We start from the raw sequence: 16,190 nt of genomic DNA on the forward strand, positions 1-16,190 counted from the left end.
GGAACATACTATAACACTGTGGTAAGCTTAAAATAGAGTATAAGAGCGTGGTAAATCCTTACGCAAGATTCTGGGCACCACTCTGGAGAGCGCCGCCGATTATACCAAGCAGGCAAGCGAACTGAATGCTTCGGGCGCGGCCAAAGTAGTCGCACGCCCACATGACAATGAGGCAGGCGACAGCTCCTCCCGCCGAAAACAGTCCATTGGCGGTCGCAATCGCAGGCGTCGTTATAGTGTCGTAGCCCGGCTCACCGTCGACGGGGAGATCGAAGAAGGCGTACCATCCTGGCTGGCCGATCGTGCTGCCAATGATGGAGGCTCCGTAGCCGTAGGTCTGAGCGGGAGAGAACTATTAGTATTGCGCTGGCATAATATCGTCGCAGTAACTCACAGTTCCTCCAAGCGCAACGAAGGCGATGACCAGCCTGTTGTACAGACTGGTCTGGTTCCCTATTTCCGGCATAGCTGTTGCAACCAAATGTCGACGCCTAATGCAGCAGAAAGAAGGCCGGACCTCACCCACACACAGAAGTCGACAAAAAATATCAAGAGGAGAGTGTGTTTAAGGAATAACCGTGTCAAGGTCAGCTGTGGGAGGGTCAAGGTTCAATGTTGGTACTACGTACTCCGTAGTTGGTACCCCAAATACCGACAGGGAATAACATGGATGCGCATTCCCCTTGCTCATAATGGACACAATGAATCTGCCGAGGAGATGAAATAAAATCGAAGAGAAAGAAAAATACCGCCCTCAGCACCCGTCCACAACCACCAGAGCGACACTCACCACTCCCTCCCGACAACCTGTGGGCCAGACCAGCGCACATGCAGGTCGACGGGGAGCAAGAGAGCTGAGAACCCGGTCAAGCCCAGCTTCCTCCCCTGTCCACTTGTGCCGAGTCAGTGGACCACGCCATGTAACCCCAACCCGCTGATTCGTCTTAGCCTGTTTCGATGCGTCGAAGGATTGACAGCTGTGCGAAGTCTGCTGTGTAATAATAATACCCTTACGGTACGAATACAGATAACTACATGCACAATTGGTCGCACAAAGTGGGATCCCTGTTGATGGACGCGGAGGGGTAAAGAGCCTCTTTGGCTCGCCTCTCAGCATCATTATGACATCGAGGGGAAACCTCCCCCATAATCCACAGGATCAACTCATCACTCAACTCTCTTGTTCGTGTTACCTTATCTTCTCCTCAAACGATGTCAGATCCCTCGATTATGGAAAAGAGCTGGGACGAGCTCCCGGATCCCAAGCGCGCATGGATTGGCAAGCCTGGAAGCCACGAAGAGGGGCTTGGTAGGCTGGTACTGCTCACCCCTGAGAGAGTGCTCGCGGCGGCTCAGACACAGATCAAGACGGGGATCAGAGTCAATCTCGGCTGGGACTTGACCAAGCTGGAGTATGCTCCCTTCAACCGCCAGCCATGCCAGCTCAGCATGGTGCCGCTTCTCGACGGGGTCGCATTTGACGACGTTTACACGTTGAATCCACGTGTGTCTTCATTAAACGACAAATACTGGCGCGGTTCGTCACTGACAATACATCTCAGAGCAAAGCAGTCAGTGGGATGGCTTGCGACACTTTTCCATGCCTCGCGAAGAAGGCAGCTCAGAGCGTGTCTTCTATGGCGGAACCACCAAGGAGGAGATCCTGGACCGTTCCAATGACCGCATCGGCATCCACCACTGGGCCCAGGAGGGGATCACAGGTGAGTACCGGATTCCAACAGGCATATTCATTGACACTGTTAATATCTGACCGAATAATACAGGACGCGGCGTTCTGATTGACTACGTTTCCTGGGCTGAAAAGAAGGGCATCGAGTACACGACCTTTTCACAGCATCAGATCAAGCTCAGCGACATACTTGAGATTGCACAGGAGTGCAACATCACGTTTCAGCGAGGCGATATCCTGCTGGTGCGCATTGGCGTTACCAAGGAGTGGGAGCAGCGCATGGACACAAACACCAAGAAAGCCTACGCGGCCAACCCCAGCCCCAAGCACGCGGGCATTGAAGGCACCATGGATGTCCTCAAGTGGATCTGGAACACGGGATTCTCAGCTGTTGCAGGGGATGCCATCAGCTTCGAGGTTTGGGACTTTTCATGGTCTACCCTTGTTCAAGACACTAATCGGGTGCTTCCCAGGTCTTTCCGACTCCCCCCGGTGGTATCCTTATGCACGAGTACATGCTAGCTGGCTGGGGAATGCCAGTCGGTGCGTCTTTCCGATCCCACCACAGCCTGCTGGCAGAATCAGTGACGCTAATGAAGCACAGGAGAACTCTTTGATTTGGAGAGGCTTGCCGAAACGTGCAAGCAGCTGAACCGGTGGACTTTTTTCGTGTCGTCCTCGCCGTTCAACATGCCGGGTGGTATCTCCTCGCCTCCCAATGCACAGGCCATCTTCTAAGCGCGCGTATTGCGTAGATCCAGATAAAACGATACAATTCACCGCGTTTTTTTCGCGCGAGAGAAAACCATGTGCATCCTTACTATGTTCGCTGTTCATTACGTCGTATTCAGGCCTTTATACGTCCTATGACAGGCCATGGGACCCCGGTTCATCCACCCGCGGATGCTAGGTTCAAAACCCGCGTGGAGATCTAGGGACCAATTGCCTACTGATAATCGCCGTTACTTTAAAGAGGTGCCGGGGACCATGCTCGCCGTGATGGGGAGTGGGGGGTCATTGATCTGCAGAGGGCGCATGAGACGATGGTGCGATGCTCCATCAGTCCTCGAAACTGTGATACTAACCAGCCAATCGTGGCTACCATTGCCTCATTCATGTAGCATAACGTCCGAGCCAACATGCATCAGTTGAAACTTGCCAAAAACCCTGGAACCTTCCGAGGAGTGGCAACCCATCCATGCGCATAGTATGCCTCATCTGACGGTCGAGGACAAGTGCATTCATATATATCCATCCCAAATCCAGGGATTTTCGGGTTGAGGGCTCCATGAAAGTATTCTGGTCATACTTCTTCATAGAAGACTAAGAGGGGACGCAAATAGTAACAAAAGGGCAGTCCAATAACCTCACTTACCGAACGTTCTATAGACTTGATATCCAGTATTGCCTCACGGCTCCACCACCATTACCACTGTCACTGTCCAACTCAGAAGTCAAAAATCACTCTCGGTAAGCGTGCCCAGACCTCCTAAATCTTTTTGGGGACCGACCTCCACTCGCCTAGACTCGGGCCGTGGCCGCCCACAACCCATGGCTCCGGCCCGCCATCCGGCCATATCACCCCTGGTGACATCCAGACATCCAAACAACCGCATGATTCCTTCTCAATTTCTCACCGCTCAGGCCAAATGTTCCAAGATGGATGCATTTTTGGGATATTTAACAAGGCCAAATAGTGATATCTAGGCGTAAATGTCCAAGTTCGATTAGAATCGTGCCACTCGACTATGTATGGTAAAGTGGAAAATATTGTTCTCTTGGCGGCCTCTCGACAGGCTCGGCTCGTATGCCCCTTGGGTTACATTAGACATTAATATTTGCAAGAGACTCCCCGATATGACCAACGGGTTCAACGATCATCCCAAGCCATTGCCGTTTTCGTTAGCTGCTTGCCGAATACCACGGGTCATTTCAATACCAGCCCACGATGATTCTTTGGCTTCAACGCACGAGGCCCGTAATTTGGCCCTCGCAATACCAAACGCCGAGATTTTGAACCTCAAGCACCATCGGTCGTTTCTCTAATGGCAGTTGTGTCGTCTTCCGAGGACTAGAGAGCTCTTCATGGGATAACATGGAGGTAGTGACACTGGCTGCCACGCTAGGACCCCTCGGGTTCTTCCCACTGCTCGGGGGTTGTTCTAACCCTATTTCATCAATCATTGCGAGGCCGTCACTAGCAGGGGATCCCAATCATAGGACCGGAGATCAGCCCATTCCTACGATGTCCCATCGTTAAATCTATCTATGAACCATGGCAACAATAAAGCATGGCTGACTCCAGCTCATTTAATTACGTACATGGGCAATAGGTCGAAGGTCAGGACCTTATCCTGAGCACTGGGACGCAGCATCTCCCACAAATAGTCTCCTTTTTCCCAAGCATAGACCAGAAGGCCGGGCCTGCGAATCAACTGATTACCATCTGTCCCCATAGCGGCGTAATTAGCAACACTTTATCGGCCACCATGTGCCTAGCAGCCCCCTTGTTCCCGAACCGACATAAAATGAGAGTCTTTTACATCGACCAGTCGTCTGAGATCTTGAATGGGGGGGTTGGGGCTAGCTGGGTCCTCCCTGTCATCCATGCTTGAGGTATCACGCTCCAGCTGGGACTCGCGCAGCTCCAGAATTACAATAATGAATCGCCACATGACATCTGCATAGCTATAGGGTACACCACCAACTATCCGTAGCGTCGGGAGGAGGTTCTATGTATACTCGGATACGGGAGGGATCACCCATCTCCACTTTAGGCACTGGCGCAAAGATGCTTCGACTCCCTGCACACCTGGTTCTTCGAGTCTCGACCGTCCCAGGGCATTGCTCTCCTAGAGGTTGGCTCATCATCCTAGGTATTTCCCATCGTAAAGGCACTGAAATTTTTCCATGCGTTCCACTTGCCACTACCATCACCGACGCCGTCGGTGAGGGTTTGCCTACCACAGAATCTCTTCGAATCCCCCCTCACGGCAAACAGCCATCATGGCCGTCGAACCTGGAATGCCGCCGCCTGAGGGCATGGTGTCGAACTTTGAAAACCCAGACCGGGAGATGTACTACATCTGCATTGTGTCCAACGTTATCGCCATCCCCGTCACCACATTATTCATGGCACTCCGGGTATGGAGTCGCTACAAACTGTCTATGAAATTTCAAGCTGACGACAGTAAGTCCATAGTGAGAGCATGAAGTCTAATCAAACCCGCTAACCATCTGCCACAGTTGCCTTCTTCATCGGATATGTATGATGCGATTCCTCCGGTCATTTTCCAGCGGCTCGTTACTAAACTAGCCACCCAGGTTGGATTCATGGGGTACTGTGCAATTTGTCTAGCAAGTGGGTATCATACATCCAAACTCTAGGCATGAAGCTCACCCCCTCTAGTGTTAAGATACGGAGGTGGCTTGCACCAGTGGGACGTCCCAGCTCCTCTAGTTACCAAGTATAACCAGGTAAGAGTGGTCACTTCTAGTCTCGCGTATGGCTCTTTCTAAAGACCGGAGCTGACAGCAGTTCAGACAGTCTACGCGACCATGGTTAACTATGGGCCTACAGTCTTCGCAACAAAAGCGGCAATTCTTCTGTTTCTCATCAGGATCTTTGCACCCTATAGGACCTACGTAAAATGGATCTACGGGTTCCTGGCGGTCATGGCCGTTTATTACGTGACCATGATGCTGCTTAAGATTTTTATCTGCCGACCCATCTCCATGTTCTGGGGAGCCACCACTGATGGAGAATGCTTTAACCAGCCCATCTTGATCCTCGTCGACAATATCATCAGCCTCATCAGCGACATTGTCGTCCTCCTCATTCCTTGCCCCTTGACCAGACAGTTGCAGGTGGGCCTGATGGCCAAAATCAAGATTGCCGTTGTCTTTGGAGTCGGTGGTATGGCTTGCATCTTCAGTCTCGTCCGGCTTGTCTTTATCATAAACAATGGACAAAGCGAAGACCAAACATATGCATTTGTGCAGATCAACCTCCTCGGGTAGGTATTCCCTTCAAGGCCCTCCCCAATAGCTCATTGCCAACGTTTTATATATAGTATCGCTGAGGTCGGAATTGGCCTCGTCTGCGCGTGTTTCCCACTCATGCCCGCGCTATGGAAATCCATCTTCCAGAAAGACACTCCAGGCTACTCGTCGAATACCAAGTCGCAGTTCGAGATGATGAGCTCGCAGAAAACTTCTCGCAATGCGACGCACAATCATGGAACGATAACATACAAGGACGATGCCGAGAGTGACGAGGGGACCCTGATTCCTGGTACATCACGTATCACGACCAACATCCACGGTGGCGGTCAAGATGGTGAACACATCGGAGCTGGTGGGAATAGCCCCCAACGCAAGACCAGCTTTGGCGGGACAGAAATCATTCGAACTGTTGAAGTCCACCAGTACCATGAACAATGAATGACTAATACTCATATTTGGTTTGTCCATCTCTTGGAGTCGCACCGCGCACAGCAGACACCTCACCACACGGCAAATAGACTAGGATATAACTTGTATTGGAAAATATATCTTGGCTTGATTTTATGAAATGAGCTTTATTTGTAGCAGATTGTAGTCCCCCTTCAATTCTCCGATTTCCGTGCTTGGATATTGGTACATTGTAATAACTGGTTTTGACATATCTTTCTATGATCCTAACTCACATGTCACCCAACAACACCCAAAGCACATAAATTTTATTAAATAACATAAAACCTCCTTGAGTTGTTTAGCACCTAGTATAGCATTAGGTGTTTACGGATTCGCCCCGTCTGCGTCTCAATTACTACTAGAGGCTAGTTTGGGGCCGCGTTGAACTTAGATATAGGGTAGGACTACAACTCGCCCCCTCGCCTCTCGTATCCATAAACGTGACTGTCCACGCAGCTTGTGGCAAAGTTCGGATGAACCTCTTGCTCATGCATGCTGTGATCTGCCCATCCCTGCATATTGCATGGAATGAAGAATATCAGAGCAGATCGGTGGAACTAACCGGCCGCACCGCGTCTGTTAAGTTCTCCACACATGCACTGCGCCACGTTCAACGGCGAGACATCAGCGGAGTTTTCGGACGAGAGGAAAAAGTGCCATCACATGTCCGGCTTCCAAAAAAACAGCACAGCGTTAGTTAGAGATTAAGTAATAATATTCATTCCTCGGTTTTCCCGGCCCATAAAAAAAACATTGATGCTACATGGCTCAGCGCCTGTCGTCTGATTTGCTCAGATCGCTCATCGGCACCAGGCTGCTCTCGTCATTATCACTGTACTGCACATTGTAGCTCTTGTGGAACACAATGCCTCCCGCGTGCGCCTCCGAGTCGATCGTCGACGCCGGCCGGTCCACGGTGACAATGGTATTCGCCGTATGCACCCCCCGGGCCCCCGCCGTGCCGGACCGGCCTCCCGTCCCGTAGCGCTGGTAGTAGGAGCCCGTGAGGCGGTGCGTCGAGCCGGCCAGCATGGGGAATATCTTGACGAGGACGAGGCGCACCGTCGGGAGGCACGCGCAGATGATGCCCACGCAGATCTCCACGGTGGACCACAGGGATACATTCCAGAAGTCCCATGTCCTGTTGGACTTGGAGCCAAAGGCGACGAGGGACTGCAAACGCAGAATGCTCACGACCGTGACACTGAACCGGGGGTGATTAGCCATCATGATAGCCAGGAGAAGGGGTGCGTTTCAGCTAAGGGAAATAACTCACAAGGTGCCGACGCAAAACATGAGCGCCACGCCAACCTTCTTCTTCCAGTGCAACTGCAAGGACCGCAGCTCCCACAGTGGGATAGCCAGGGCCCAGAGGTCGAGGGCGATGTTGATGGCGGCGTTGGACCACGCGATGCCGTTGGCGTCGAGGCAGTGGCCCTCGTGCACCCCGTCCCACTGCGTCCAGAAGTACTTGACGGGGGTGCACTGGAAGATGGCCGTGATGACGTAGGTGAAGCCCCAGAGGACGGTAAGCACAAAGGTTCCCCAGAGCAAGCGTTGCGTGCTGCGGGAGGGGAAGATGCGCATGTAGAAGGCGGTGATGGAGAGCTTGACGAGGGCCGTCTGGGCAAAGTACATGACGGCCAAGACGTAGAAGTACATGATGGCATTGGTGATTTGCTCGGGCGCCAGAGTCCAGATGTCCTTTCCCAGGCCGTTGACCGTCGTGCAGTTGGCGGTGATGTAGGCGCTGGGCACGGCGGATATGATGGCCACGAGAATAATCCAGTCGTCGAGGCCCATGTCTGTTTTGATGACGAAGATCTTGTAGCCGAAGCGTATAATGACGAACAGGGCGGAAATGACGGCCATGGTGTTGGAGACGATGACGAGCTTCTGAGAGCGGTCCCTCACGGGGGCACCGCAGTTGGTGAGGGTGGCATTCTTGGCAACTGTGTTTCGGCTGTGGTTAGCCACGTTGAGGTGTGAGGCAGTCCAAGATGGTCTGCATACGTAATCTGTCGTAAACTGCTGTGCATGAAGTCATCACGCAGGCTGTGACACCTTGCTGGAACTCTTCATTTGTGCAGATGCAGGTTTGATCCGAGGGAGAGCAGATTTTGGTCTGTAGCCCCTCAACGACGCATGTTTGCTGATGTAGGTAAGATCCCCTGTCAGCATGATACACGTCTAGATGTGTGTTGTGCTGCATCGATCTCGGAGACGGCACGTGGGAGCCTCATCGGGGGTAAAGCCATGTGTATGTTACTTACTGCGCAGTCTGGAAAAGAAGCAAGGGCGTCTGCAACAGACTTCTGGCCCAAGACTGAGGCTGGTACGGCGACGAGGAGGAGCAGGAAAGCGCCCAGATACGACCTCATTGTGACGGGAGAATGGCCTCGCATGCCAGACGCGAGGCTGTCCTCGGCTTCTGTCAGAGTGAAGATGCAAGACTCCGGGACCTTCACTCGAAAGAGACATCAGTTGAAGACGCACGTGGTAGGGGTTTACCAGGGGTTAAGTACGGCGCATGGCTGTGGATGTTTGTGGATGCACCGGACAAAGGGTGAACAAGCTGGACCCGGGGTATTGGAACCAGACAGGGCTCCAGAGAACATCGGCTCCGCTCGATCAGCAAAGACGATCAGGGGTTCGTCTGCCGCTTATTCTCAGCTGCCCACCCAGCCCCTCATTCCGGGACTTGTGGGCGTTGTGGTGGTCGAATTAGGCATTGGTGGTGTCCATTCTTCGATGGCGCTACTTGGGGACGGCGTCCAGAGCGTCACGGGCGATGCAAAGTTTGACGCCATGCGCGGTTGATTCACGTAACAGGCTAGTATTCACAGCCGCACCGCGCAGGCTGCGACTAGGATGAGGTCCTGTCGTCCCAGTCGAGACGTGCCGTGACTCCTCTGAGGCGACACTTTAAACGTTAGACCCGGGCCATACATTATTGATGGTGGCACACGTCTTGGACTACTACCTCGCCAGGGCTGCTGCTAGGGCCCGCCCACAGTGAGCTTCCAGGAAGGGAAACGAAGAAGCAGGTACGAGAGAGCCGTTGACGACTTGCGACGCGGCCTTGACCTCCCAAAGCAGAAACCTCCTCCGGTATAGTGGGGCCGGCACCGGCGGTGGATCTCGCTGCTACCTCGGTCCAGTCGGGACCTTCCAGTGACCAGTCATAGAGCTTACAAGGAGAGGGTCCTGGACTGTGTGCCTGGTTTGATTTGGCACATGTCTTCCTGAGCCCGGCGGGGTCCTAAAACCCCGTCGAGACTACGGAGTACGGATACCAGAGAGACCATATAAACTCAGACCCACGCCCAGTCAAATTGCCGGCCTAGCTCACCGCTAGCAAGGCGACGGCCACCGTCTGGGGTGCATCATGATAATACCGGCAGATCTCTTATGGGCTGGTCATGGTGTAGTAACTCTGTTATCTGTTATCTGTATTGACGATCCTCTCGTACTACAGCTATATACCATGATCTTGTACAGTGAGGTATTAAACCTCGTTGTTGGTGAAAGTACTTCTTGCATCCGCCACCGTCATGACCAACGGAAGACCACCGCCCTCGGGTGGCCTTGGCAAAAACCAATACTGCAGCAAGCTATCGGTCTCGCCTCCAGATCGAAAAGGTCTCGATGCCCGAACAGTCAAGAAACTGACGTGTGCAGGGGTATAAACACCTAAGAGCCATGCAAGGGCGCTCGGAGGGCAAGGTTTAGGAAGGCTCCGCCGCTCGGGGGTCAACTGCATGCTTCACACCCAGTGACCCAAACTCCCAAAGTCGCCGTCCTCCATGTAGCAAACTATCACTGGAGGAGTAATATCTGTGGCCGTAGACTCAAATCGGCTCGATTCTTCAAGTGAGCGGCCTCCCCTGTAATAATGGCACAGTCGCCCCATAGTGGCCACTCTTGTGTACGCATTCGTACGAGCTTCAATTGCCCCCCGGCCCCTAATATTAAGAGTACTATAGTACTGCTAGTCACCGTTGTGCTACGTGTTACCCTGGCCCGTCCATTCACCTTAGCATTATGATGCTCCCTACACCAATTTGTAGAGACAGATGTCCCAAGCTACACTCTCCCGTGGGGTTTGTATCATAAACGTGACGGATTCGGTGACGAGTTAGGCGGATGTTGCATTCCTTACCTGCAGCTATTACCTGATGGGGGCGAATATCAACGGCGGTAATCCGCCCCTGTCCTCCGAAATGGACACCCCTGCACAGCTCTGAGAGCCAACTTTTGCACCCGCTTTAAAGTCCAGTGCCATCACGCATTTACCCATGTGGGCCTGGTATGCTCTACCCAGTTATTGATAGTTTCGGTATACTCATGCACCAACGTGCTGTCAAATGGAGACACAACCAGATTGTCCTCTCGTTATGAGGCATAAACTCTCGGCGCTGAAAGTTTCTTGACGGTTTAATTATGCATATTGCTAGGTGATTCCATCGCAGAGGTATACTTCACTTAGTATACTCTGTTCTAGTCTGTAGGGAGCACGGTCAACGTTATTCCATATGGAATACCTCCTATCGACTGAGCGTGGCTTCGGAAGTGGCCAGGCAAAGCGGGAACTCGTGCTAGCATCCTACCCAGGTTGACGCAGCTCTCTAGAAAACGTGATATTAGCTTGGCCTGAGCTAGTGGTGCTTGCCATCGCGAGACACACTTCTGGAGAAGATGGCGTTAGCCTCTGGTCTATCCTAGAGTGGTTCCACACTTGGTATATTGCGCCGGAGTACTAGTGGCCATCACAGTGCCGAGTAAGGGGAATTGTTTTAGTCGGATAATGATGATGAAGACGGTGACGATGGTAGGGATGGTGAGTAGGGTAAAGACGGCAAAGCTAGCTGCGATGGGGAAGACGCTGACGATGGCAACGAAACCGAGGAGCGTGAAGAGACCGATGTGGAGGCTCCAAGTGGAGACAGAGGAGCTGCCGGTAAAGGGATAAAGTTGGGTAACTATAAGCGTATAGTTTAGGTGTTTACGGTGGATTTAATTTTTCATCTTACCTCTCATTTAGGTGTTTGGATACCGAATGCATAGATACTTGATGTTTTCTTGAGGCCCTGTAAAGTTGCCGAACTGCAGCTTCAGTGTTCAATATTAGGTCCTCAATAATGTTGACCTTGTTCGTGATGGGCGTTTGGTGTGCGTGCGGGGGGTGAATCCTACGAGGACTATAACGATCCGGGTCATGATGACAACTAGGATATAATAGGGTATCACTCTTCGGTATTAACGATGTCGTTGGTTCGATGTGTTCTAAATTCGGGAGCAGGCCGTGGTCATATCTACCACCGAAGACTCATCAATTCATAGCGAAGACTCATCAATTCATAGCGAAGACTCATCAATTCATAGCGAAGACTCATCAATTCATAGCGAAGACTACCACATGTACCCGTAAATGTTAATTAGGATGGTATCAGGGGTCCCCCACGCGTTTGAGCAGCGAAGCGCACCGTGGGATCTGGCCCCTGGAGAATGACCACGTGCGTTGGGTTCGGGTCGTAGAATTCTTATCCAGGGCACGGAGATAGTGGAGGGGCGCGGTCGACCGGGAATGCTGGGAAGTTCAGGCTTGTGGGGTGACTAGGAAAATGTCGTGCCTGAAACACGGGGGGCACTTTTCCTGATGAAGCCTCACACCCCACGTTTAGGGGCGATGCTGGATAACATGACACGCAGCCGCAGTGGACGAGAAATACCATTTTATCAAGGCCAGCCAAGGCGGAGGGTAAGCGACCGGACCTTTTCAAAGACGGCATAAAACGTGTCGTGAAAAATCATGAAACATTAATTGTATCTATCTAGCGCTCGACTACGAATCAGCCGCAGCAGATTGTCGTCTCGTCGATTCCTGCGGGCGGCCTATCTAGCTGCAAGCTCTCAATGTCGACCTTGACGACCAGCCAATCGCACAGGAATTTGCCCAGCCCAGCGCCGATGACGACGCAGAAAAAGATGAAGCCGTTGAAGTACATGACGAGCAACATGACAATGTAAGCGGCGCCAAAAGTGACGGCGTGGATGACAGCCCGGATGAACTGTTGGAGTACGGATGCGCGGAATGTGATTTTTGGCTGAAACGGCTCTGTCGACCCTCCGCAGCCCTTTGCTGCTAGCGAGGGACCGTGGGCGACGGCCTGGCGCTGGAACTGACGGGTGAGGAAGGCATCGTACTCCTTTCCAAGCCGGCGGGAGAACTCCAGGAGCATGGCAAGGAGGACGACACCAATGCACGTGGCGGCCATCATGCCCCGGTTCTTGATATGCCATGAGGAGGAGAGGAAGCAGGCATCAGTCGTGTCCCAGTTCCACAGCATCTGGAAGAGGTTAGAGGGTGAGAAGACGAGTTGAAGGGAGGATAAGAGGGATGCCTACAGAAACTTTGCACGCCGGGCCTTCGTCTCCCATCGAGCCGGAGCCGTGATCCATGGTGGCGGGCAAATATTGTGATGCTCAGCAGGTGGCGGTGATGTTGGCGGTGATGCTGGCGATTGGTGGTAATGGCGGTTTTGGAAGAGGTGCGCTCAGATGCTGCTCAAAAGCTGCTAGAGGAACAATTGTGGGCGACAATTAAGATAATAAATTTAACAGTCTTGACGTCTTCAAGCAGGTACTGGCTATGAAATGAGATCACAAATGGCGTGAGGAGCGCGGGATTCTGCGCGCAATTGAGGGTGTTTCGTGATAATGAAGAGCAGGATGCCTTGGTGTTTTAGGGGAGCGGCGACTCACTGCACTTGCCCCCAGTGGCAGGCAGTGGAGACGTTCTGACACTGACCCCCACAATTAGCCGCAGGAGTCGCGAATTATCGTCAGCCTTGGCCTCAACGAACCCTGGGAAACTTGCTCATTCTTGCTCAACTGCCCCGGAATGCGCTGATTGCGCTGCTTTGCGCACAATGACGGCGCCGAATCCGGTATCTCGGACGGAGCCTGCGAAGTCGACGGACGGCCTAAATACGAAGACCGAGACACGTCTGCCCATCATGGCTTCAGGAACAATACCGAGAACCCTCCTATCCTCAGCGCCATCTGGTTGATCGTCGACGGCACCAGCGGCCACGAGTCCCATCACCAATCCTCCATCGCCATGTCCTCCTCCATCGGCCACGTCGCCCGCCACATCCAGGACCACGATGGCGCCCAATCGCTGGAACCTCACTGGGGCTACGCCGACCGCGTCATCCCCTGCACCAACGATCCAGGCTCGTGCGAGTATCTCGACGTCGTCTACGACTCTCACGATATCGGCATGGTCTACACGGGCATCCTTTGGTTGACACTCGGCGGTATCATCTTTGCCTGGGCCCTCCTCCGCCATGTCGGCCGCCCCGACTCGGTGTCGACCTCCATCATCCTCGACAACGAGAAGCAGACGCCCATCCACGCTCGTCCTGGTGGCCTGCGCAAGGCCCGACACTCCCTCGCTGCTCTCACGAGGCGTTTTCTCCTTCCCGACGCCGCCCGACCTATCTTCGGCCGCACCACGCGCTTCCAGGTCCTCGTCCTGGCTGCCCTGACTGGCTATCTGGCCATCTGGTCCTTTGTGGGCATCACTTACAACACTTGGGTCACCCCCGTGGCCGACATGCCTGGTGTCCACAACACTCGCACCAGCTTGGGCGCCTGGTCTGACCGTGTCGGTGTCCTCGCCTATGCCCTCACGCCGCTCTCCGTCATGCTCAGCAGCCGCGAGTCCATTCTCTCCCTGCTCTTGGGCGTTCCCTACCAGAGCTTCAACTTCCTCCACCGCTGGCTCGGGTACCTCATCTTTGTCCAGAGCGCCCTCCACACCATCGGCTGGTGCGTCATCGAGATTCGCCTCTACCAGCCGCAGCCCACGGTCAGCATCGAGTGGATCACGCAGACCTACATGATCTGGGGCCTCGTCGCCATGATACTCTTGACCCTCATCTTCGTGCTCAGCACCCCGTGGGGTATCCGCTTGACTGGTTACGAGACCTTTCGCAAACTTCACTACGTCCTCGCCATGGTCTATATTGGGGCTTGCTGGGGCCACTGGGAGCATCTCAAGTGCTTCCTTCTCCCGTCTCTCATCTTCTGGTTTCTGGATCGGGGGGCCCGCCTCGTTCGAACGGCCTTCCTGCATTATACCCGCCTGCCGTCCGGTAACATGGGATTCCGGCCGGCACCTGCTGTCATCTCTGTCTTCCCCGATGCAGAGCGCGGCGACGTACTCCGTCTCGAGCTCGAGAACGACCAGGACGCCTGGGCCATCGGCAACCACTTCTACCTTTGCTTCACCGAGTGCAGCATCTGGCAATCCCATCCATTCACGCCCCTCAATGCCCCTATTGTCCAAAAGGGCAAGGTCAAGCACAGCTACCTCCTCCGCGCCAAAGGCGGCGAGACCAAGAAACTCGCTGAACTGGCCAACAAGAAGCTTTCGGCCGCGGATAAGCCCACTGGTGCAGTGAGCACCCCGGTTATCCTGACGGGACCTTATGGCGAGGAGAGCATGCTCGACGTCACTCCCAGCACCAACATCATCTGCGTCGCCGGCGGCACGGGCATCACCTACGTGCTTCCCGTCCTTCTCGAGCTTGCCCGCCAAGCCATCAGCCCCAACCGCCGTGTGGAGCTCATCTGGGCAATGCGGCACGCCAACAACACCGAGTGGGTACAGGAGGAGCTCGACATGCTGCACAAGGTCCAGCAGGCGCTAAACCTCAAGATCCGGCTATTTGCGACGCGCGATGTCACCAGTGGGACCCCTTCCGTTAGTGGGGTGGAGTCGGATGGGTCCAAGAAGGACAAGGAGGGGAAGGATACCGCCGCAAGAGAGGTCAACTCGTCCTCATCATCATCAGTGGAAGAGGGATGCAACTGCGGCAGCGAGGTCCCTGTTCGCAGGATAGGCGGCGGTGTCATCGATGTGGAACGCCATCCGGACCTGAACAAGCTGGTCCACGACTTTGTTGACGCCACAACGTGCGGGCCTACCACAGTGTTTGCGAGTGGGCCGGGGGGCATGATTAGTGATCTCCGGACTATTGTCGCATCGTGCAACTCGGGTTCCAAGGTCTGGACTGGCGAGGAGCGTTTCGATGTGCGGCTAATGTGTGACGACCGTTTAGAGTGGTGACACTATTGTATATAGCATCTCAGTGATTTTTAGACAGCAAGCGAGTATTTTTATGTTTATTCTGGCATTTGTTATAAGTAGTACTATTTGTACATTGGAAAATTAGTATTCGCATATTAAGACCCAGTTTTAGCCCTACTTCCCGTAGATTCTTTATACCTAGTGTAGGGAGTTTAACAATACCTAGCGGCATTAAAGAGCAGTAGCTATCTTTTTTCATCATAGCGGCCCATACCTCGAGATAATAACCAAGTACGTAGCATAGGTAGGCATTGAAATCAGCACTTATAACCAGAGACAGAGGCAGCGCATAGAGGCAGAGACACAGGTAACATCAAGGGCCTAAAAGGGTCGGCGCCTTTGCTATCAGATATTTCCATTACCTCAATAAGCCGGAGTACGGAGTAATCGTTAGCTATTATACGTTCTCTCGCGTATTATTACTAGTATTTTACAGGTGGTATAATAGAGGGAAAAGGGCGGGGTGGAATTAAAGACCTTAATATACGAATAGTAATTTTCTAATATACGAACAGTATCCGTACTACTCTTTATTATCCATATGGGGAATTTTGCCTGTACCCCATCTACCTACTTATAGATGCCTGCCTACTTCGTACCTTGAATCTAAGATGGTCACTCGGCCGGGCGGGTGAAATTCATAAAGAAATCTTGGATGATGGCGCTAGCTTGGAGATGAGTCGGCCCGTCTCCGGACGCCAGCTGCGAGAAGTTGATCTCAGTCGAAGGCCAATTGTGCTCTTAATTCATCTCGTTAGTCTCCGGCCAGGCACAGTGAAGCATGGAACATGGGCTCATACTCTGGTCGTCGGTCTTGTAGTGCTGCACAGCGCCCTCTTGGCCCTGGCACGTCCAGCCGAGGTGATGGGCGTCACCATCGAACAA

The 16,190-nt window shown here is 53.2% G+C and overlaps 6 protein-coding genes across 6 annotated transcripts; 3 read left to right on the top strand and 3 right to left on the bottom strand.

Moving 5' to 3' along the window:
- Positions 1-58: 58 nt before the first annotated feature.
- Positions 59-466, bottom strand: ACO1O0_001583 (uncharacterized protein; the record flags this gene model as incomplete). The annotated part of the gene is made up of 2 exons (XM_083191066.1): positions 59-337; positions 395-466. 2 exons carry the CDS (start codon positions 464-466, stop codon positions 59-61), a joined length of 351 nt encoding a protein of 116 aa, XP_083052280.1.
- Positions 467-1,212: 746 nt separating this feature from the next.
- ACO1O0_001584 (uncharacterized protein) lies at positions 1,213-2,428 on the top strand (the record flags this gene model as incomplete). Its single annotated transcript, XM_083191067.1, has 5 exons — positions 1,213-1,504; positions 1,563-1,721; positions 1,785-2,107; positions 2,164-2,233; positions 2,295-2,428. 5 exons carry the CDS (start codon positions 1,213-1,215, stop codon positions 2,426-2,428), a joined length of 978 nt encoding a protein of 325 aa, XP_083052281.1.
- A 2,268-nt stretch (positions 2,429-4,696) lies between these two features.
- On the top strand, positions 4,697-6,133 carry ACO1O0_001585 (uncharacterized protein; the record flags this gene model as incomplete). The annotated part of the gene is made up of 4 exons (XM_083191068.1): positions 4,697-4,880; positions 4,937-4,956; positions 5,234-5,706; positions 5,764-6,133. The coding sequence occupies 4 exons, from the start codon at positions 4,697-4,699 to the stop codon at positions 6,131-6,133; spliced, it is 1,047 nt and encodes a 348-aa protein (XP_083052282.1).
- Positions 6,134-6,913: 780 nt separating this feature from the next.
- On the bottom strand, positions 6,914-8,526 carry ACO1O0_001586 (uncharacterized protein; the record flags this gene model as incomplete). Its single annotated transcript, XM_083191069.1, has 3 exons — positions 6,914-7,349; positions 7,422-8,108; positions 8,459-8,526. The coding sequence occupies 3 exons, from the start codon at positions 8,524-8,526 to the stop codon at positions 6,914-6,916; spliced, it is 1,191 nt and encodes a 396-aa protein (XP_083052283.1).
- A 3,471-nt stretch (positions 8,527-11,997) lies between these two features.
- CTR3_1 (Ctr copper transporter family-domain-containing protein) lies at positions 11,998-12,607 on the bottom strand (the record flags this gene model as incomplete). Its single annotated transcript, XM_083191070.1, has 2 exons — positions 11,998-12,495; positions 12,554-12,607. The coding sequence occupies 2 exons, from the start codon at positions 12,605-12,607 to the stop codon at positions 11,998-12,000; spliced, it is 552 nt and encodes a 183-aa protein (XP_083052284.1).
- A 661-nt stretch (positions 12,608-13,268) lies between these two features.
- On the top strand, positions 13,269-15,284 carry ACO1O0_001588 (ferric reductase like transmembrane component-domain-containing protein; the record flags this gene model as incomplete). The annotated part of the gene is made up of 1 exon (XM_083191071.1): positions 13,269-15,284. One exon carries the CDS (start codon positions 13,269-13,271, stop codon positions 15,282-15,284), a length of 2,016 nt encoding a protein of 671 aa, XP_083052285.1.
- Positions 15,285-16,190: the final 906 nt, after the last annotated feature.

The sequence above is a fragment of the Amphichorda felina genome (genome assembly GCF_050947745.1).
Source record: "Amphichorda felina strain 45539 chromosome Unknown scaffold_2, whole genome shotgun sequence".
In the NCBI taxonomy this organism is placed as follows: domain Eukaryota; kingdom Fungi; phylum Ascomycota; class Sordariomycetes; order Hypocreales; family Bionectriaceae; genus Amphichorda; species Amphichorda felina.